Source organism: Cynocephalus volans, chromosome 1, assembly GCF_027409185.1.
Source record: "Cynocephalus volans isolate mCynVol1 chromosome 1, mCynVol1.pri, whole genome shotgun sequence".
NCBI lineage: Eukaryota > Metazoa > Chordata > Mammalia > Dermoptera > Cynocephalidae > Cynocephalus > Cynocephalus volans.
In genome coordinates, this window is record NC_084460.1 from 203,823,902 (window position 1) to 203,845,683 (window position 21,782).

Genomic DNA, 21,782 nt, shown 5'->3' on the forward strand with positions numbered 1-21,782 from the left:
CCACCAGGTGGCCATGGAACCCCATTCTAAAGCTTTGCACATTTTACCTGACCACTTTGTGTATGGAGCCCGAGGAGAAAGAGGGCACTCTGGAAAATGAGCCCCATATTGTGGTGCTTTGTACACCCTAGAGGGATTTTGTTTGGAGAAGTAATTTTGTGAAAACCAAAAAAGAACTAGGGATTCTGGTTTCTCTCTCTGAGCAGCCTACGGTATGGCCTGAGGCAGTAGAACACAACGCTCTTCCAATACTTGTTCTATGAGAATCTCCCAGTAGAACCGGTTCCTAGACAGGGAGGATTGGAAAGAGAGTAAGAGCAATGGAGAGACTTGAGCATTTATTTCTCTCTTTCAGATCAGGGGCATGATGTACACTCACAGATAGGAGGGGTTCTCCATGACAATAATTCCCAAATCGGGGCAGAGAGTATGAGAATCAAGCCAAAAGGCATGGGACCTTTTAACAAAGCAAAACAAAACAAAAGGATTCTGATAGACTTCCAAAAGCCCCCATGAAGGCTCATCATTGAAAAGTAAGCTAAAATTCTATATTCTTGAGAAAAACTGGAAAAATGAATACATCACTTTCTTTAGCACAGTCCTCAGAGAAGGAGAAATAGCCTTACTGGATTTCTCTCTGCAGGTAGCTACTCCAGATCTTTCTTTCTCTGGACAAGGAAAGTCTCAAATGGATTATAAATGTGTATACAATGGGCTACCAAGGCCTTAGTCAGTGCTGTGAGTTAGTTGCATTTTCATTTAACACACATTTATAATGTGCCATGTCCTGTGCTAAGTTCTGAGCATAAATGAGAAGGAACCTTGGCACTAATGAGGGAACTGAACATGCAAAGAAATAAGTATAATATCAAGTGACAAGTGACAGAAATCAATACAGCATACTACAGGAAAACAGGTAAGGAGGAGTCACCGGGCTTTGGGTGCGGCTGATGAAGGAGCATCCAGGAAGACTTCCTGGAGGAGGCTGAGTCTGAACTGAATCTTAAAGATGCAGTAGGAGTAAAGTGAAAGGTGAGAGAAAAAGAGAGTGAGTATGAAAGCCATTCCAGGGAGGCGAGGCCACGGGCAGAGGCGGGGAAGCTCCTTCACGGCACTGTGTGTTCAGGACATGCAGGCATTCCCCTGACACAGAAAGTTTAAGACAGAAAATGGAAAGAAACGAGGCTGCAGAGGTAAGGCCAAGGCCCAGGAGGGCTTTGTGAGCTTTGTAAGGGGAGGAGATAGGACCTTTTTTTAAGAAAAAAAAATTTTTAAAACAACACTTTTAAAAAATTTTACTTTGTTCCAAAAGTACTATTTTACCAGAAATAACCCAGAACCTCATTTCAAAGTATACCTTAAATCAGCATGAATGATAATGGCTTGTGAGTCAGATATTTTTATTTGATAAACAGATTTTCATTGAGTATCACACTGTGCACTAGGTTTATGGATGAAACATTTGTCACTGTCCTTTTCCTTAAGGGGCACAGGCACCTAAATCATTTTAGATTCTAATAAGTAAATTTAACTCTGAACCATGGGCAAATTACTCTTAGCTTGGTGCTTGGTTTCCTCATCTGTAAAATCAAAATAATGTCTCTTTTCTAAAGTTCTCATGAGGATTAAATGAGAAAAACTTATAAAGAAAAACATCTGGCTCTTAAAAACAGACTTGTCATTAGTAGTAGTAGTAGGCATATTGGATTCAACAGATGAATTTGAATGATTTGTCTGCACTATTAAGAATATAAGTGACTTCAGCAAAGAATAAACAGAATAGATTCCACAGAAATGTAGGAGAAGAAATATATGTAACCAGGTGGGCCTCTGCGATGAGCAAATTTTTATGCAAATGTGGGGATTTAACTCTATACTGCCTTGCTGCTAATCCTGAAAGGCAAACATGCTGGAGGTGCCTGAGTACTGCTCTCAAATCTGCCCAGCACAGCCCCCAGAGCAAAAGTACGGCTGGGCCCTCACCTTGCCCTCGCAGTTGGTTTTTAAACCACTTTATGGAGGTATAATTGACAGACAAAAAGCTGTACACATGTAAGTTATACAACTTGAGGAGTTCGGAGATATGCATATACCTGGGAGCTTAACTTTTCTCTGTGGATGTTGGAGAACCCTTGAAGGGTTTGCAGCAAAGGCTCAACATGATGGGATTTTGCATTTCAGGGAGGGGACTTTGGTAGGTGATGCATTTGACGGGGATGAGACTGGCACTGACTGGGCAAGGGGGAAGGGAGGGCAGCAGGGGCACACTTGAGAAGCATCTGGGAGGAAGCCAGCAGGCGTCTGGATGGCCAGAACGTGGAAGGCGAGAGAAGAGAGTGTCAGGGACAACTCCCAGCTTTCTAGTGTGTAGTCCTGAAAGAACGGTGAGACATTCAGTGAAGACAGAGAGCCTAGGAGGTACAGCAGATTTCTAGAGAGAAAAAGAGAGGTTTCAGTTTGGATTTCTGCCCTTGAGGTACAGGGCAGAGCTGGTGATGCTGGTGGGTAGCCAGGTAGATGAAACAGAAGCTGGGCAGAGAGGGGACGTCTCGGCTAGAGACTGTTATTTTACCTTTTCCGACACGGGCCCAGTGTGTTCAGCCAGGGGTGACTCCCCTCCGTCCCTCCAGAGACGGGGTCTTCCCCTCAGCCTACATCCTGCCCCGGCTGGCTCTCTCCTTTACCTTTTCACTTTGGCCCTGACATGCTTTCTCCGAGCTCTGCCTGCAGGAAAGGGGCAGGAGTATTTGTTATGCCCAGCTTGGCAAATTAGAGTGGGTAGCTCCATGGAAACAAAGCCACGAAATTACTTCTGTGTGCTACCTCACCCGCTGGGACACCTTCCCGGCTCCTACATCCTGCTTCTGCCACTGACTGTGCTAACAACCTGGACTTTTAATCATTTTTCAAAGTCAAGCTAAAGAAACCAAGCTTGAAGGAAAAGATGTATATTTACTTTAGTATTTTATGATCCCACAGGCAGAGTTTTGGAAAGTAGGTTTCTTTTGCCACATTCGGTGTGATGTAAAGAAGCAAATGGGCACATGAAACTAGGGAACATGGGGGCCACAGGCTACTCTGTTTTAAAGGGAGGGTCCCCCAGTCATGTTGTGACTGGCAGGGTGAGTGACCAGGGAATGAGCAGGGGCCTACGGGAGGGGGCACTGGGATACACAGGTGAAAGGTAGAGGCCCTGACCAGATGTTTCCTGACCAGAAGCCATGGAGGACAGACTGTCACATGTCCTTGCCTGCCTGAGGGAAAGTTCAGGGACCAGGGAGAAAGGTGTTCAAGAAAGGTTACCTATCTTGGTGGCCATCCAATAGGGCTTCAAGATCTACTGGCAAATTCCCATCTGCAGGTTGGGGGCCTCTGTTACAAAACCTTGTTATTTAAAGGGGGAATCAAGAGGTGGGTGGCCAATGTGCCTGTCACAAGCATGTGTGAGGAAAGCAAGGCAAAACTGTGACTTTGGGGGAATAAAATCTCCACCGGACACCCAAGGCACATACTCCTTTTACTGTTTTTCTCTTAATTGCTTCTATTTTCTTTTTATACCATCTTTACCAATGTTTAAAAAGATAATGGTGCTCTGGGTTCGTTGGAAGCCAGCGCACACCCACAGCCACACCAGCCGTCTGCACATGACATCTTCCATTCCCGGCAGCACCGTCATCATCCAGAGCTGACCGGTGGCTGGCTTGGCAGGGTGTGTAGGTGACAGAGCTCTGGCAGCAAGCCCACTTTAAAGCAGAGGGCAGGCGCCTTGGCACAGGGAAAGATCATCTTGCTGGGTGTGCTGTCTCCAGGACCTCAGCACCTTCTTCCAAGGAGCACCATTTGCCCAGAAGCTAGAGCAACAGAATGAAATAAGCCTGTTCCCTTCAAGGAGGGATTTGCTCTGCTTGGAGGGAATAGGATGAGCAAAGTGAGTATATAGGGGAAAAAAATCAGGTGGGGACTCACTTCATTTTGCAGAAGAATAGGAAAAAAAAAAAAAAAAAAAAGGCTCATGGAGCAAATTTACCATTGACCTGGATCCACAGCTATAACCTAATGCTCCTACAAGCCTATGCTGAAATTTGAACCTGAAAGTAAGTTCTCTCATACCCAGGCACTCTCTCCTTCACAGTCAGAGAATTTACCTTAATCCTGATCCTTTTTTAGGACATTTTAAAACTGCCTCTGTACGGTGCCACCTCCTCCCTCTCCTCTCCCTTTGCTGTCCACACTGGAAACCCACTGCCAGATAGGGACAGGATAGAATTTGAAGACTGCATGCCTCTTTTTAGGAATGTGCAACATACAGAACCATGGAAGTCCTCCTTGACACATGGTCTTCACCTGGCTTCCAAGACAACACATCCCCAGCTGTCCTCCCTCTTGGCTCGCTCCTGCTCCGTCTCCTTTGCTGGGTCCTCCTCTTCTCCCAGACCTCTAAGGGACGAGCACATGGTCCTCTCCCCATCCACACTCCCTCCCTTCCTGATCTCATTTCGACCTATGGCTTCACATGTCATCTATACACTAGTGACACTCAAATTTACATGAACTCCACACTCACCAGCCAACAGCCTACTGACCACTCCCATTCGCAGGCTTAGAGGGCACATCCAGAAGAAATTAACAACCTGCTTCCCCAAGTCCCAACCTCAGCCTTCCCTCTCAGGCACTAGCAACTCCAGCTCTTTAAGGACCCAAACCTTGGAGTCATCCTGGACCTTTTTCTTTCACCTCCACCTCCACCTCTACCTCCAGTCCATTAGTGAATTGTGTATTTTTAATTAGATCTGGAATCAGACCATTCTCACTCCTCATGTTGTACAATGAGCCACTGTGACTATTCATACTTAAATTAAAAATTAATTAAAATGTAAAAAGAAGGAAAAAAAGGAATGGCCTAAGTAAGAACTCTTATGAGTTCTTATGAAAACTAGAGCAAAAATTAAATTTAAAAATTCAGGTCCTTCTTCACACCAGCTGCGTTTCAAGTGCTTAATGGCCATGTGTGGCCAGTGACTATGGCATTGAATGGTGCAGACACAGAATATTTCTGTCGTTGCAGGGAGGTCTATTAGCCTGTATTGCTCACTTCACTCACTGCGGCTACACTGGTCTAAGCCATTTACATCTCTTGCCTGGATGGCTGTAATAGCCTCCTAGTTGATGTGTTAGGGTTCTCCAGAGACACAGAACCAATAGGATATGTATATAAATATGTAAGAGGAGACTTATTAAGGGGATTAGCTCATGTGAGTGTGAAGTCTGAGAAGTTCCACGACAGGCCATCTGCAAACTGGATGCCAGCAGTGTGGCTCAGTCCAAGACTGGAAGCCTCAGAACCAGGGAAGCTGATGGTGTGATTCTCAGTCCAAAGTCAAAAGCCTGAGAGGCAAGGCTACCACTGGTGTAAGTCCTGGGACCCAAAGGCTGAAGAGTCTCAAGTTCAATGTCCATAGACAGGAAGAAGAGTGTATTCCAGCTCCAGTGGTATAAAGAGAGATTCGCTTTTCCCTCTGTTTTTGTTCTCTTTGGGCTCCCAGTGGATTAGATGCTGTCCGCCCATATTGAGGGTGGATCCTTTCCACCCAGTCCACTCAGGCTTATATGCTAATCTCTTCTGGAAATACCTTCATAGAAACACCCAAAAATAATGCTTCAGCAAGTTTCTATATATTCCGTAACCGCGTCAAGTTGACACCAAAAATTAACCATCATGGTTGATCTTGCTTCTCAGTCTTCACAGCACAGCAGCCAGAGTGATCCTTTTAAAACATCTCAGGTCACGCCACTCTTGTACTCAAAGTTGTCCAAAGTCCCTGTGTTTGTCTCTTGGAGAAGTCAGGCCCTCAGAATGGCACACAAGGTCCTATGCATTCTGGCCCCTTTTCCTTATCTGGTCTCATCTCTTCAGTCTTCTGACTTGCTCTCTCTGCACTGCAGCAGCCACGCTGGCCTCCTGCTGGTACCTGACTCTGGCTCAAGCTCCTGCCTCGAGTCTTTGGCACTGTCTGTTCCCTCTGCTGAGAATGCTCTTCCCCTGGAGACATCCTCCTGGCTCATCCCCTCTCCACCTTCAGCTCTCTGTTCAAACATGACCTTCTCAGTGAGATTTGCCTTGACTGTTCCATTTAAATGGTAACCTCTCATCAACCCCCTCTCCCCCAACCCTCCTGCTTTCCTTTCCCATGCACAGCACTTCTCTCCTTTGAGCGAGCTGCATACATTTACATGCTTATTGTACCTATTGTTTCCTGTCTGGCAGGGATCTTTGTCTATTTACTCCCCACTGCAAAGCTGACCCAGAGGATGCTTTCAACACATATTTGTTCAGTAATGTATGGATAGAGTTTTAGAGCTGGAAGGGACCCTGGAAGTCACTCCTGGGTGGGCAGCTGAGGGTTGGTGAGGTGAGGTTATTTGCAAAGGAAGAGCTTAGACTAGGAGCTGGCCTGGTCCTAGGCATCTTCACTTTCTTTTTGGTAAGCCTTTGTGTTATTCAACCACTGGTCTTGCTTCTCTGATACTTGTAAAGAAGCAAGGAACACAGTGGTGGATTCAGATTAATGGGCTATTCTTATATGCCAGTCCCCCCTGGTGTCACAAATGCCAAGTCTCTGTAATTGGAAACGCACATAGTTGCCAGATTACATTTTTCCCTGAAGCGACATATCAGCCTTGTTGTAAAAAAAGAAAATCATGGTTTCATCGTATAATTTCTAAATTAGTATTTGAGAAAAAGTTGATTAGTAGGAAAAGAATGATTCTCCATTGCATCATTAAAATATTTATTACAATCCAGAGTGGATTAAAAGAAAAGCAGACCCCAGATCACATTTTATGTCAGGGGTTCATCTGTCCTCTTGTATTGTATGGAAGTACCATCGGAATATATATACTTTTAAATGTCTAAGGATGATGATTTTTTCTACTGCCAATTCTGACTCAAATTAAAAGATAGTGAGGGAGCTCCAGCCTCACAAACAGACCCATTCACAATGGCACAACTAACTGGTCCAGAGCTCAAGCAACACAGTGTTAGCAAAGAGCCTGGAAAACTCCTCACTGGATGATTTAACTTGCTGAGGTATGTAATTAAGAACAAAGTTATCTTTATAGTCATTGCTTCATTATTAAGATAACTCAACTCATTGGAGGCTGTTTTAGAGATGCCAGCTTTGGAAATAAAATCCTTACAGGCTGCACTGCAATGTCATGAAGATCACACCAGAAAACAAATTGATGCACATACACAATCTTCTGTATGTAGCAGAAAATGAGACCTCAGGAGATACGTGGAGCTAAAATGTAAAATCACGGTGGGTGGGGCCGAGCGCAGGGAAAGGCGCATCAGCGGCTTCCCGGAGAGACGCGCACACTCAGAGGGCCAGCGTGCGAAAGTTACCTGGGGCAGCGGCACTCTTCAGGGCTTTCACTAACTTTCCCCTTCCAGCTCCAAAACCATTATGTCCACAGTCCAGGTCACTGTCACTATCACTGCCACCGCTGGCAGAGTATGTACACATTCTGGGTACCTTGTCCTAAATGAGTAATATGAGACTGTTAAGATTATTCACACAAATAAATCAAAATGGGGCAGAACATCCTGTGAGGAGGTGACACAGTTCACATCTGGCTGTCACAGTGTGCATGGAATTCCATTTCCACCGTGCAGCCCGCCCCTGCCCCCGCACCCACCCCAGAACAACTCCGGTTGGCCAGTTTCTCTGCCTCCCCGCACAGAGCTGCGTGAACGGGCCTGCGATGATGAAGCCATCCACAGCACTCGGCCATTGTCCCAGGTTCAGGAAAGTCCCCATGATTACCTGCTCTGCATTTTGTATGCTTCTTTATAGGGTCTTATTTTTCTAAACTGCCTATTATGAGCCATTGTTCCAAGACTAATGGTTTATTTATTTAACTGATCTCACCATTGGCTTTCGAGTATCAGAGGATATTAAAACAATCAACCTTGGGAACAAAAGAATAAATGTTTGTATAATTTAACTTCCAGCCACCAAAAGGACAGTAGCCTTTAGGAAAGTAAGCAACTACTCAATATAATCAATATATATAATCCTCTAATCTGCTGACAGTTCATGGGCTGAGAGACTCAGTTTCCTCTTTTGCTCATATGCACATGTAGCCTGACTCCCCCCCCCCCCCCGGGATGTCACTGGTGTGGCAATAATGCCGTGTTCAGGAATTGCCGAGGAGGTTGATACTGTATGAACAGTTTTTCCCTCTGTGCACACAAGTAGAATACTGGATCTAGGACTGCAACTCCTGTATGTTCAATCAGGGTATTTGGGACCCTCTTTTCTGCTTGTAGACTACTGTTAGAGCTTATTATCCCCGCCCCCATCCCAGACAGTTCAGGTACAGATGGACAGGATGGGTCTCTAAAGTTTGTGTGGGAGGGTGTCATTTGGTTGGGAATTGTAGAAATACATTTCAGGATGTAAGCTCCCTTGGCTGGGGTTACAAATTCAAACACTCATTTCCTTGGTTCCTTCTTTCATTTACTCATTCACCCACAGGTGTATATTGAGTACCTACTCTGTGCCAAGAAGTGCTCTAGGGGTGCAGAGCTCGATTCTGGCTGTGGCTCCAGGGGAACCCTGTGTCCAGAATTCCAAAAGGACTCCAGTAACACTTTCTGGGTATGATAAGACACATTCTTTTGTCCTTCCATTCAATAAACACAAATAGAACTAAGTACTTTGCTGGGTACTAGAAATATGAAGATAATTTTGTTTCAAACTTTCCCTACCTGGCAGTCAATGAAGCAGAGTTTTAAGTTCCAAGCCAAAGTGGTGACCCTTACAAGTCAGGGCAAGATTTCCAGAGGGCAGAATTGTGCAGGATGAGGAGGAAGGGGACTCCAGAGAGGTATGTATACTGGTGGATGTGTATGTCGTATGAGGAGTGTCTAGCAATTACATGTAGAGGGGACAGGTCACCTGAAGGCCAACATTGCATACCTCCCTCCCGCCCCTTACTTTTCTGGAATTATTTAAACCTCTATGCCACTGTCTGCAATTGCTTCTGAATTGGTTTTCCCCTCTCCAACTCTGAGTGTCTCTTACAGTTTTCTCAGTGCTCCAGTCCCCAAGCAAGCACAGAGTCCCTTGGCACAGTGATGCAAAGCTTTGCAAAGTGGGTTGCACAGACCAGCAGCATCAGCATCACCTGGCAATTAGCTAGAAATGTTTCGACCCCACTCCCCATATACCAAATCAGACACTGGGTGCATGTGGGGCAGCAAGATATGTAGCCCTCCAGGTAGTTCTCATTCGCACTCAAGCCTGAGGACCACTGATTTGGAGTTCTAACAGTTCTGTGCTTCAGTTAAGGCATAATAGAATACAATGGTGTAACTCCATGAGCAGTGGAGGCAGTTGTTCTTAGTACTGGACATGGAATTCATGGCCCCGGTTCCAGTCTTACCTCTGTAATACTTTCCCTTGAACCCTGAACACGGTCCAGCATGTCTCTGGAGTTGGTGTTCTCCACTGTAAATTGAGGCTGTGGACCCGAAGGACCTTTTCCTTATCTTGTCTATGGTCTCATTTCCATACTGAGGTGCTCAAGGCTGAAAGACGGCTCAGCCATAATGGCTATGGACCTCAGATGTGGGCAAATATGGGTATTTCCTCATCAAAGTTGGACAAAAACTCTAGTAAAAACAGATAGGGGCTCTTCAATTGGGAGAGCCAAAGGCAGCAGAAGTGGGAAGAGTCAAGAAAGGGCCAGGAAGCTCTAGGAATTGATCTATCTGTCCCCCTTCCACCCTTCTTGCTGCCAGGCACCACCAAAGACCCTACGGTGAGCCAGCTCCAGGACAAGTTGAGAAATAGGGAACAGGCTGAATATGGTCAAAGTAACCAGTTGAAAGTGATAATACCAAGTAACCCCCAAGGGATGAGCCAAGCGTCCCTGAGCCACGAGTTCCTCCCTAGATCCAATCACACATCAGGAGGCCTGTGTGTGCCCCCTCAGGGTGGATGGAGAACCCACAGCAAAGATCATGGAAACTGAAGAAACTCAGGTCTTACCGACCCTGGAAATTCATTTGATCCAAGCCTCAGTTTATTCATCCCTAGAAGGAACAGAATTATACCTGCTTTCCCTGCCTCACGGGATCAAGGTAAAGGTCAAAGTAACTGCTGAGATAATGAAAAAATTAAAAACAAAATTCTAAATGGTGTCCTTATGGGAGAGTAAATGCTTGTTCCAGGTCTAATCAGAAGAGAGGATCTAAATCCCATGAATCTGGGTTCAGATCAGAAGCACTCTGAGTTCCTCAGAATAAAGGTGTCCCAAGAACCCATGGTGTGCTTTAATAATTCAAAGAAAAGGATGAGCTTTGGACCTGGGTTTGCATTAATAAAACCAACAGCAAATTTGATTTAAAATTAAATCGATCACAAAAGTGTTTAAGGAGTTCACTTTTCACAATCAGGACCGACAGGTACATGGCATCCTTCCACCGGCTTCCCCTTACCTGGGGCTCAGGGGTGGTGTCGTCACCTCCCCAGTCTGGAAGTGGCTGGCTTGTCACTGTGTCTTCAGCATATTCAAATGATGAGCAAGTCTGAGGCCGTGGCTCTGGTTCATTCTGCTTTTGGGAACTGATTTTTCCTAATTGATGAAATGTATATGAAATCACAAATCAGCTTTCATCAACCTTTTACAAGTTTTAAGGAAGGAGGCGGGGGAGACATTCAGAAATAATAAAAAGGTCCAAATACAAGGAAAGCTGGGTTTCCTGCCATTCTGTTCCCTGCAAGTCTGTGCTACCCAAAACGTCTGCATAATCAAGTATACGTATCTATAGAGGATATCCACCTTGGAGACCTTAAGGCAAACTGTTCTTGGACCTCTTTTCCACAAAATGTTGAAAGACTTTTCAGGTTAGAAAGGGTTCAGCAGGCAATCCATTTGGGAACCACTGAGATTATTCCTGAAATAATGTTATTGATCAAATAAACAGATTTATTGTTTGGAGGACTTCTCAGAGCCTTCACTTTGCTGATGGGCATTGTCATCATTTCCAAAGAGACAATTTGAATTTGCAGGCTTTCTCAAATGTACTTGAGCAGGGAACCATTATTTTCCTAGAATACCTACTAAGGTTATTTTGAATAATACGGTTTGGGAAATTTTGCTGGCAAGGCTTTAAAGATCTTGCAGGGCAGTACTTCTCAAGCTCTAACATGCACACACATCCGCTGAGCTACTGTTAAACTGCAGATGCTGATTCAGTAGGTGTGGGGTGGGCTCTGCGATTCTGCAGTTCTGACAGTCTCCCAGGGGATGCCAATGATGCTGGCCCATGGACCACACTTTGAGTTGCAAGTGTTTAATTAGCAGAGAATGACTAAGGAGTGCTTCTCCATTACCCGTAATGGTAGATTAACCTGCAGCGTGTACTCCTTCGTCATGCCATAAAGGAGAAACGCTGTTATTATCCTCCAGCCTCAACAATTATCAACAGGACATGCTGTGACAGCCTCTCTACAGCATTTTGCTTGTGAGCAGAAGCTAAGTAATTGTGTTTTCATCAGCACAGTGAGATTTGTACAGTGACCTCCATTTTTCATATGGAGATAGGAAAAAAAACAGTTCAAATGTATACATTAAGCTGGAAGTGACTGCTCTAAGCAGGCATAACTCCACTTTCCTTCTGTTCCATGTTATAATTTTTAACATGAATAACAAATGGACACAGAGAAAAGAGAAGCACTGAAAAGTTGGCCCTGCCTCTGGATCACAGATACCATTCAGTGGGCAGGAAACTTCAAGATGGGTGACACAAAAATGTCCTGCAGTGTGTTCACCTCACTCTTTACCATATCTACTGTTTTGCAACTCCTCATGACAATTTAATTAAGACACAACCCTTAGAAACCTGGTGCAGTGTATATTAGCAGCAAGATCAGAACAATCTCCTTCCTATCCCCTGCTTATGAAGCAATTCAAGGATTGCAGTTTCTATTCGATTTGTTATAATGACAGTGTTTAATCATGGAGTCTACTTGGCAGCCCGCTGCTGAATTGAGGTCACACATGTGACTATTCAGGCATGGAGCACATAATCTATAACTAAGATTTCACCCCTGAATCTCTGGAAACTATGTCATTAATTAACAATGCATTTATTTCAAAAATAATATGCTTTATGGCCTTTAAAAATGTAGCCTTGACTTGGAATGAGCATAAGTGTGCAATGAAACACTTGTGGCAGTTGGTATTACTGTGTGTGAAGGGAGAACTCAGCCATGGGAAGAGCCCAGTCACATTTATTCAAAGATGTTTAATTAAAAGTCTTTTCTAATTTCTCAGAAGCCTATAGTATAATCTCCACATGTGCTCGTTTCTAATCATCAAATCATAAATGAAAGTGTTCAGTTTGGAGTTCTAGCTTATATGCTTATGCATATTGTAAAAGCAACATAAGCCATACACGTTAAAAATTATTTAGTGTCATCCTGGGCTGCAATAAATATTTTTAATCTTGTGGGAGCAATGAAAAAACTTTGACCCTTAGCCTGGCCCTGTCTTTAATCATGAGAGCACGTTTCAATTGACTGCGACAAAGGATGGTACTTCCAGTGAGAATGCTCATTCCGTCCTACCGCAGTTAATGCTCAATCTACTGCTGCCACATCAAAGTTTTTTATACTTCAACATACAAATATATTTGAACAGGATAGGAGTACATCAAAAGACATATGTTTCTGGTTAGAGGGAAAACAACATTTCAGCTAAACTTATGTCTTGAGCCTAAATTGGTCTATATCTGGAGTTAAATTTTATAAGATAAAATCCCACAATGTATGTTGTATGGTTTTTTCTTAATCAATTTACATATCCAAATACTGGTGCTCATACATTTGTTTCTTTTTATATGTGCACTCCTTGATGTAATACTATGAGTAGATAATGTCTCATACATACAGTTGTACCTTTTGGTGGAGGACATTCATTGGGCAGAGGTCACTGACTAACTCCTCTCAAAGTTTTCCATTTTTATCAGCAAGTGCATTTTTATAGGCAGAATCACAGTCTAATTTGAAAGGCAATTGGCATTTTACCTGAGGAGGCTGGCTTGGGGAGGCGACTTTGAAGAGGTCGCATCCCTCTGGCAGTCATGAGGGGGTCAGACATGGAATGAACAATGGTGCTATCTGCAGAGCGCTGGCTGTCTGTGGAGGAAGGCACTTCTTGTTCAAGGGTTTGGGCTCTGATGGACGCAGCCATGGAAAGGGCTGGCTGGAGAGACAGGATGGGCTCAGGGTCCTCTGGGGAGTCTGGCTGGCATAGGTACCGTCCTGTTGAGCGATTTCCTGAATCTGGCAGCGGGAAGGTTCCGATCCCACTGTCCAATGTTCTCATCTGGCAGTTCGATTCTGAGTTAGAGTAACAGAGAGAGGATTAGAGAAGGTGCATATAAAAGGATAGAAGGATCATGGGTATTTGGGTATGATGTGGGGGAAAGGGGACACCCGGAAGCAAGAATTTAAGAAAAAGGAAAATGGTAAACATTTGGAAATAGTATTAGCAGTGCAGTAAAGTTCCAGGGAGGCACATGAAACAGACATTTACTTGAATGTGAAAACATTCCCTTCTCCTACTATGAGGTAAGAAGGTCAGCCTCTTACAGGCAGCAAGTCACATGTGCATATACCCTGCACGGTGCTCTGGAGTTATAATAGGAAGGAACAGTCATCAGATCAGAGACCAAAAATTATTTTTGATCATCTTACTTCAATCTGGGAATCACATGACATCAACCAATTAGGTGAAATTTACTAATTGAACTAACGTGAGTAATGAGCACACATAACAAATTGAAGGGATGTCCTAACAAAGGTAATTGTGTATCTCTTGCATGAATTATTCTCCATTCAGCAGGTGACTAAATCTCTGGCCTCTCAATTTGACTGTGAGGACAAGTAATTGACATGCTAGAAGGGTCACCCCAAAGGGTACTACACCCATCATAACGTCACTTATCATGTGGGCTTCACGGGACCCAGTTGCCACTTTAGGTCTTACTGAGAAGATGGCAGAGCTGCTTTCTGTCTTTGACTCTCACTTTATGCAATGACAAAAGTCAGCAGTACCCTCGTTGCTTTGTGTTGCTTCGCCCCCCACGGATTTGTCACCCTACTTCCCCTGGGTGACAGAGACGCAAAGGGTTACTCAAAGCCCATCTCTTCTGAGCAGTGAGAGGCCCCAAAGTGGTTAATCTCCCACTGGAACCCTCCAGCAAGAGGGATCCCTTCCTTGGGAAGTTAACACTGAATTGGGGTTCTCTTCCTGCATTTATTTTCCAGACCACGAAGTCACAAGAAGAGAACATAGGTGGGGTTATAATTTAACAGTATAGACTGGTAACTTTCAGTGAAACAAGCCAGATGACATTCCAGTAGACAATTAAGTGATCTTATCAACAACAGTTTGATCTTAGCAAACATTCCTTCTTACAGCAATTTCTCAGTATCTTTACATAACAATCAGTAACTAGTCTGTCTTTGAGCCAGCAACCTGCTGTGCCACAATTTTTATCTTGCAACAGAGACTTATACCCTGAGGAAAATTTCCTGTCCTTGCAAGGTCAATATTTGAAACTGCAAGACTTTGGAAAACCAAGCCCTGTGAAGTACATATGCTTTATAGTATATTCCACATCCCCCCTGGATTTCTTCTCACTCCCAGGGATCTCACTATTCTCTAGAACAAATTAAGGTGATTTCACCATGAATGTGACATATTGTTAATTATGTCTCATCTTCAAAAAAATTTATAAAAAGACAAAAATGCAATATCTGAAAAAATTATTACATATTTAATTTCTGAAATGACGGTGTGGTTTATCCAAGCCAATGAGACAGCTTCCAAGATCTATTTGCCACTCAAAAAGTCTCCTGTTTTTTTGATCATCTTGGAATGAAACTTCCTCAGTTTCATCTTGTAAGTCTAGCTCTAGCTAGACACCACTAGGTGGGGAATATAATAGATTAATCTCAATCTTGGTATCAAAATATCCACAGGTACCATTTCTTTAGTGCTTTATGGAAAAGTGGTTTGTGATGTGGTCTCTACTAATAGCTAACTGGGTGAAACTTCGGGCAAGGGCCTTACCCTTTTGGGGCCTCAGGCTGCTTACAGGGTTGCAGTGAGGATTAAAACATGTTCACAATCAAATCAGCAGAATTTAGAATGACACCAAGCATACTGTGAATAAGATGAAAGATGAATAAATGAGATAATGAATGGCGACATATACAAAATGTTTAGTATTTTTATTACCTATTGGTAGATATCTGATAGGAAAATAGCTTATCCTTAAGTACCTTTCATACACAATCTCATTTGATGCTAAGCAATTAGTATCAAAACTTCAGAATATGCCCTTTCCCCCACCCTCCTCAAAACCTCTTTGTTGTAAGTTAGTAGTAAAATTCTGGGAATTTCTTAATACTAAGGTAAAAACAAAGGAGTACAGTGGGTACCGAGTTGGCTTTTCTAGGTTCAAGTAGGTTTGGTGCTTGGTTCTGGAAGTACCAGGAAGATGAAGTCTCTATTAACAGAGAGACTGCAGTCTCTAAATGGATATTTAGTAAGAAGATGCAGGTATCCTCCTCTCCAGTATGGTGCCATTTACCCATCTCACATACCATCGGATCTCAGAGATTGGTCATGGACTGCAGGAATCCTGACTCATATAGCTATAGTTTGACAGATGCTCTTTGTTCCCAGAATCACAAGGGCTAAGTTTTAGCCCGACTCATTGCAAGGCCTCTACCCGGTCAGCTCTACTCTCAACCAGCCTTATGGATTATTCATTATCTTCTCTGTTCATCATCTCCTCAGTCAAGGGGACTTAATTGTTACAGAATGTCCTTTTTGAGAAATGAGCAGCTGTTTTCATATGGAGACATTGCCAGAAGACATTAAAAAGTCAGACCTTGCTATTCAGACTTCTGCATCTTTTCTTAATTTTAGCCTAGATATACAACATTCTTCAGATTTAGCCTGTCCACATGTTGTACTTGGGGCAATTCTCAAAGTCTGAAATATTTCAGACTCACAAAGGAGTAAGTGGGTCTTCATCAGAATCGACTCAGTCTTTGGGGATGGGAATCAAAGTTTCATGGGATGTCATGGCCTTGATGTGTTGGACCCCATATGCCACAGGCTGTCTGCCCTAACGATTTACTCCCAGCATCTTCAGGACCACCTACCCCTGAACCAAGGAGTGCTCAGCAGAGCAGGACACTAGGGGCTCTTTTTCTTTTGTGAAGATGGGTCATCAGAAGTTTGGCTGTTTGTTACAGCTACCAGGAGTTCACTGCTATCTTTTTATCACCTCTTTATCTTCATGGCTCTATAAGGTAAGAATTATTATTGCCATTTACAAGTGAAAAATCATGGCTCTAAGAGGTTAAGCAACTTTCCCAAGGCTATATGCTATAAATAAAGAGCCTAGACTTGAATCTAGTCTTGCTTGACTACAAAGACCATGCTCTTAACCACCTACACTGATTCTCCTAAAAAGCACATGTAATCCAAAAGGGGGTCTGCTCAGTTCTTAGCCATCGAGGCAGCCATGTGAGCAGAAGACTCACAGCATGGTGCCCGGCTCCAAGACGAGGTGCCCAGATTCTCCTCTGGAATTGGTGCTGGCCTCAGAATTCTAGCTTGGTTCCTGGGCTCCCTATTCTGAGGCTGGAGTCTCCTACCAACATTCCCAGCACCTACCCAGTTGTCCACCCCTATTCAGGATGCCTGTGTATCCTCATCTACATAGTTCTTGAAAAACCACATTTGCCTAGTCCCTTCCCTCTGTCCTCTTGGACTGGATCCTTAGACTTCCATGTGAGGGTTTTTCTAGAGTTTGCTTGGCCTGCCCAGTTTGGTGATGGGCACTGCCTCCAAGTGCAATGTTTTTCTGGCTTTGTCTCTCTCCTCTACCTATTTTATGTTTTGGAGAACACTTAATCCAGCTCCCTCAAATGATGATTCAAAAAGTGGAATTCTTGGCTGCCTTTTCTGTGGTTATTTTGGGATAGGCCCCATATGCAAAGCACACATATGTTTGCCTGGCCTATAACACATGGCCATGGGACAGTTGCAGAAAATAGGGCAGAGGAGGAATTTGGGGTAGAAAAATGGTGAAGGAAGTCTAAGTCTGGTACCCTTCTGAGGACACCAACATTTTCTCACATCTGTTTCCTTACTTTCCTTTTCCTTCAACATAGAATAGTGTCATACCAGAATCTACAAAACAGGACTTTTGCAATTCCCAAGTTCTCTGATTCTCTGAGAATTGTGAGCACTGGCATTAATCTCAGAAACCACCTGCTATTAAATAGGCCATTTTTTATTTCTAAAAATTCCAAATGCCAAATGTAGTGAATGTGAAGACTTGTTTGCAAGTACCTACAAAATGAGGTGTGGACAGTCAGGGGCTCAGACATATGCCAAGCTTCACCCTCAAGCAAATTTCTTCAGAATGCATAAACCTTTAGAAACCTTCAGTTTATACTGAAAATGCTGACACAATCTTTATGTAGTTTCTTTAAAGCACTACCAGCTTCTTGTAATTCATAAAAATATTGTAACCTGAAAAGTGTTAGATACTTTACTTCTGGAGCCAGTTTTTTCTCAGAGAAGAACTCACAAAATAATTAAATGGCTGGTGTAGGCACAAAGCTCAAAGGGACAAGCCTGCCTTGCATCTTCCATGAGTTGACTTGCTCTGAAGAAGTATGAGTTCACATTTGTGGCTGGGAGTGCAGCTGTCAACAGGGACTTACTAACGAGCTCAAGGGATGGGTTGCTGGATGTGCCAGCAGGCTTCATTCTCCCAAGGTCACCAATTACATCTCTGACCCTAGTCAGCCCTCTCACCTATTCCCATCTTGCCATTGGCCTTCTCTCTGTCTCTCAAGGTAGGCTCTCATGCTTGTCACCACCACCTACCCCAGACATTTCATGGGATAACTTAGGGTACCGCTTCCCAGTCCTTTTAAAGCCATGTCACACATTAAAAAATATGTGGCTTACCAAGGAAAACACCAGCCCGCAGGCCCACTAGTCCCCTGAGGAATCTCCATCTCAACACATCTGGGACCCATCAGGGCAGGCCAGCAGCAGAATGGCAGGGAATCTCTTACTTACAGAATAGACTTGGGATCTTTTACTGACCTCTTGCTTGCATTACCTTGCACATGTTTGGCATGCAAGGAGAAGGACAGCTTTCTAGTCTGTTAGCAGATACAGGACTTTCTATAAGGCCCTCCTTTTTGAGGAAGACTGTTAAGACTGCTTGGGTTAGGAATATTGTCTGACATCAGGTGACAGGAAAGAGGGACATTGCTGTGCTTGCAGGAAATGAACAGCTTGTGGGTGAGGTTCTGTGTGGGATGGTGGTGGCGAAGAAATTATGGAGAAATGTTTCCACTGGAAATTTTTAAACTGGTAATTTAGGGTGTGTGATATAAAATCCCTCATCTTTCCAATGAGTGTTACCCTGCTGCTCCCTGAAGTTTTCTCATGTGAAAATTACATCACATTCTTCATTATTGGGTGCTTTGAGAACTAGACACAAAGCATGTGATAAAGCCGGCATGATGCATGGAACAGGCACACCTAGCCTAATTTATTTGGAAAATGGCAGCAGTTCTCAAAATAAGTGTTAGTAGACTGTAAGCATCCTGGGGGCAGAACTGGATTTTATTCATCTCCTCAGTGCTCCCATATAAGCCCGTTCCTGACCCTGTCACTGCCCTTACTCTACAGGACAGTGATGATATGCACCAGGCTGATGCAGAATGATTCATTCTCCATCTCCAGTGCTCAGCACGGTGCCTAACACGTACTCAGCCCCACTGATGTGTAATGAATGGACGGATGGATGAAAAGGCAATTGATTTCCGGAACATTCCTCCTTATACTCATTGGGTGTGAATCTTTTTGTGTAAAATCTCAATCTGTTTCTTTTTGTTCTGACTCCAGCAACCAAAGCAAACAGTTGATTTCCTTCTTCTCTGTAGCTATTTTTCACATACAGCCAGACTTCATTAATTCAGATGGCCAGAGGGATAACATCATTCAGAATTATTGAATAATTTAAAGACTGATTTCTTAGTACTTCCAAGTCCTTAGAACAAGGGTGGGTGACCAAGACAAAGGACAGCCAGTGGAAGGCTGTTTAGCATCTTCCTCAGTCCCCAAACCAACCCCACAGTATCACTGGGCCTGCATGTCCCAAGTGGAGCAAAAGCCAGTGTGGCACCATGACTCTGGCCTTCATCCTCAGGGATTCTAGATGCCATGTGGAATGCTGGCATCACATTTAACACCAGCACCCACAGTAGTGTGAAAACTAAATTCTTACAGAGTCAAGTTCCTGGGGGGCCATTTGTAGTGAGGAGATGAGATTACTCAGTAACTTCCTATAGGCATTTACACAGAACGGTGAGTTGTTCTGTTTTAAAACAAATTGTTCTCTCAACTGCATTGACTATGCTTCTTCCAAACTCATTTTATACGCTATTCTTTTACATAGCAACACTATCTTTATAAATAGCTGCAAAGGGAAAAGTTGATTTCTGGCACTATTTCAGTTCATATAAATTTCCAAGTGAGTGGAATCTGAACTACCCATGATTTTGGGTGTTAGCAAAATGCCAGTAACTAATTTGTTTCTCAGCCTTCTCTTTTGTAGATTCAAGCATCTCAACTTCTCACAGATCCTATTTCACAAATCCTTTATCATTTGAATTTGTAAACCCAAACTCTTGGTATTGTTAATGTATCTCTAATGTATGTTGTTGTTATAGGATAAGCTGAAGGAAACCTAACTTCTGCTTCAAGTTACTCTGAATATGCAGATGAATAAAGTGAGAAGAGTATGTATAGGCTTCAGAAAGACTGGAGTATAGGAGTCAGAAAGACTGACATTGAAGACATGCTTGGCTACCTGCTTGCTGAGTGACAACAAGGGTTTTTTTAAAAAAACTATTCTGACTCATATAATCACAGCTCATTTTAAATAAGCCTGAAATACTGCTCATTGTGAAGCAGGTACTCAATAAGATTCCATAAGTAGTTGTCAGGGAGAGGTGACCTGTAGGTACATAATACACATATTGTCGTGGAATCCAAGGCAAACCCAACTGTCATCTGTGCAGTTAGTGTTATACTGCAACACATGGATACATTTTACTAAACAACTACCCTGCTTACTTGGAGTTCACTGCAAGTTTCCTCATGTATAGAAAGGATGGAGTCCATTTTCTTGAGAATTCCATTTTGGAGCCTAAAAAATGACACGTACTGATGCTTCCTTATTAACAGACTAATGATATTCTCAGAGAACATCCCCAAATTAGTATGCTATAATTTTCAGTTAGGGAACTTACAGTATATTTATTCTAAAAGCTTATACTTGCTTCTGTCCAATGACCTACCCACTTAAAGATGTGAACAAACTACTTTAGTAATCCTTTTTTTTTCTTCAATCCTCTTAAATTCTAGGAAAACAGAAAACTTTCATACTCAAACTCTTTTTTTACTTTGAGACTTCCATCGCATCTACAAAAGTTTCAGCCAAATATGCAATGAGGACCTGATGCAATTCACCAGCCAGAAGGAGCAACTTGTGGGTGTTTAATATTAACACCATCTTATTAATTGGCACACTTTGCTATAATGCAAGTAGTCATGTAAATAACTCTTTGTTATCTCCAGTTTCCTAAACATCTTTAAGCTACATGTGGTATTGGCAACGGAAAGTTAAAGGGATCTGTTCTCCCATCTGTAGTTTATTTGCACATCCTTCTCTTCATCTGTACGGCTGAAACAAGCTGAAAAAACTAAGCCTGTTGCCAAAGCCACATCAATTAAATGTAGGTTATTTATTCTAAATTTATCCCATGGTTTTTGTTAAAATAGTAAAAAATTATTCTTACTGGTTATTTATTCACAACCATTGCGTAAATTTTGGCTGTGGCATTAAGATGACCTTCTGGAAGGGTAAATTCAATTTGATGGCTTTGGAATACATGAGAATACTCAGCTTCTAAGTTCAAACTGAATTTAAGCTTTCTGAAATTTGAAAAATGTTCAGGAGGATGTAAATTTGTTTTCCAATCCTTGTGCTCTCTTTGGTATAAAGGAAAACCAGACACTGGGATTCTGGTACACTGTTATATAGGGAATAAATATAAGAAAAAACCAGAGAAAATTAATATGACAAAAAACATAAAAAGGAAAAAATGGACCATGCAACTGCTTTTCAAAGATGAAGAACAAGTTATTTAAGCCAATGTAAAAGAAGTGTCACCTTAGGCAGGATTGGAACCTAGTGAACCCAATAATATTCTTTGATAATAGCATCACATAAATTATTGTGATAGGTTTTGACTAAAGGATATAAACTGGAAACGGTTAGAAATGTGTTCCAAATGCTCATGTAGACCATGTAGTCATAGAAATCTTTCCTGAATTTATTTACATATACGGCTGGTATAACCCCTGAGAAAAAATTCCTTAAGATGTGCTTCTTCCTCTCACTGACACTAAAATGACCTCTTCTATAAAGTGCTGGGGATGGTTCGTGGTCTAGTATTCTGAAATTTGATATGCAATATCCCAAACAGTTTTTGATTTTACAAATTGTAATAGTTGCCTCTGATTTTTATCATCACAGACTGAAAAATCTTGAGGTCTTCACACAACTCTTTCATGTCTTGCTATGCTGT

At 42.8% G+C, this 21,782-nt stretch overlaps 1 protein-coding gene across 1 annotated transcript in view; it reads right to left on the reverse strand.

Moving 5' to 3' along the window:
- Nucleotides 1-927: 927 nt before the first annotated feature.
- The window catches only part of NCKAP5 (NCK associated protein 5), a 787,163-nt gene continuing 766,308 nt past the window's right edge, over nt 928-21,782 (reverse strand). Inside the window, exons 16-21 of the mRNA XM_063085140.1 lie at nt 13,101-13,415; nt 10,508-10,644; nt 7,406-7,541; nt 4,345-4,501; nt 2,269-2,431; nt 928-1,002 (exon numbers count right to left, since the gene is read on the reverse strand). Of these exons, the coding sequence (XP_062941210.1) occupies nt 928-1,002; nt 2,269-2,431; nt 4,345-4,501; nt 7,406-7,541; nt 10,508-10,644; nt 13,101-13,415 (983 nt within the window). The remainder of the gene's footprint in view (nt 1,003-2,268; nt 2,432-4,344; nt 4,502-7,405; nt 7,542-10,507; nt 10,645-13,100; nt 13,416-21,782) is intronic.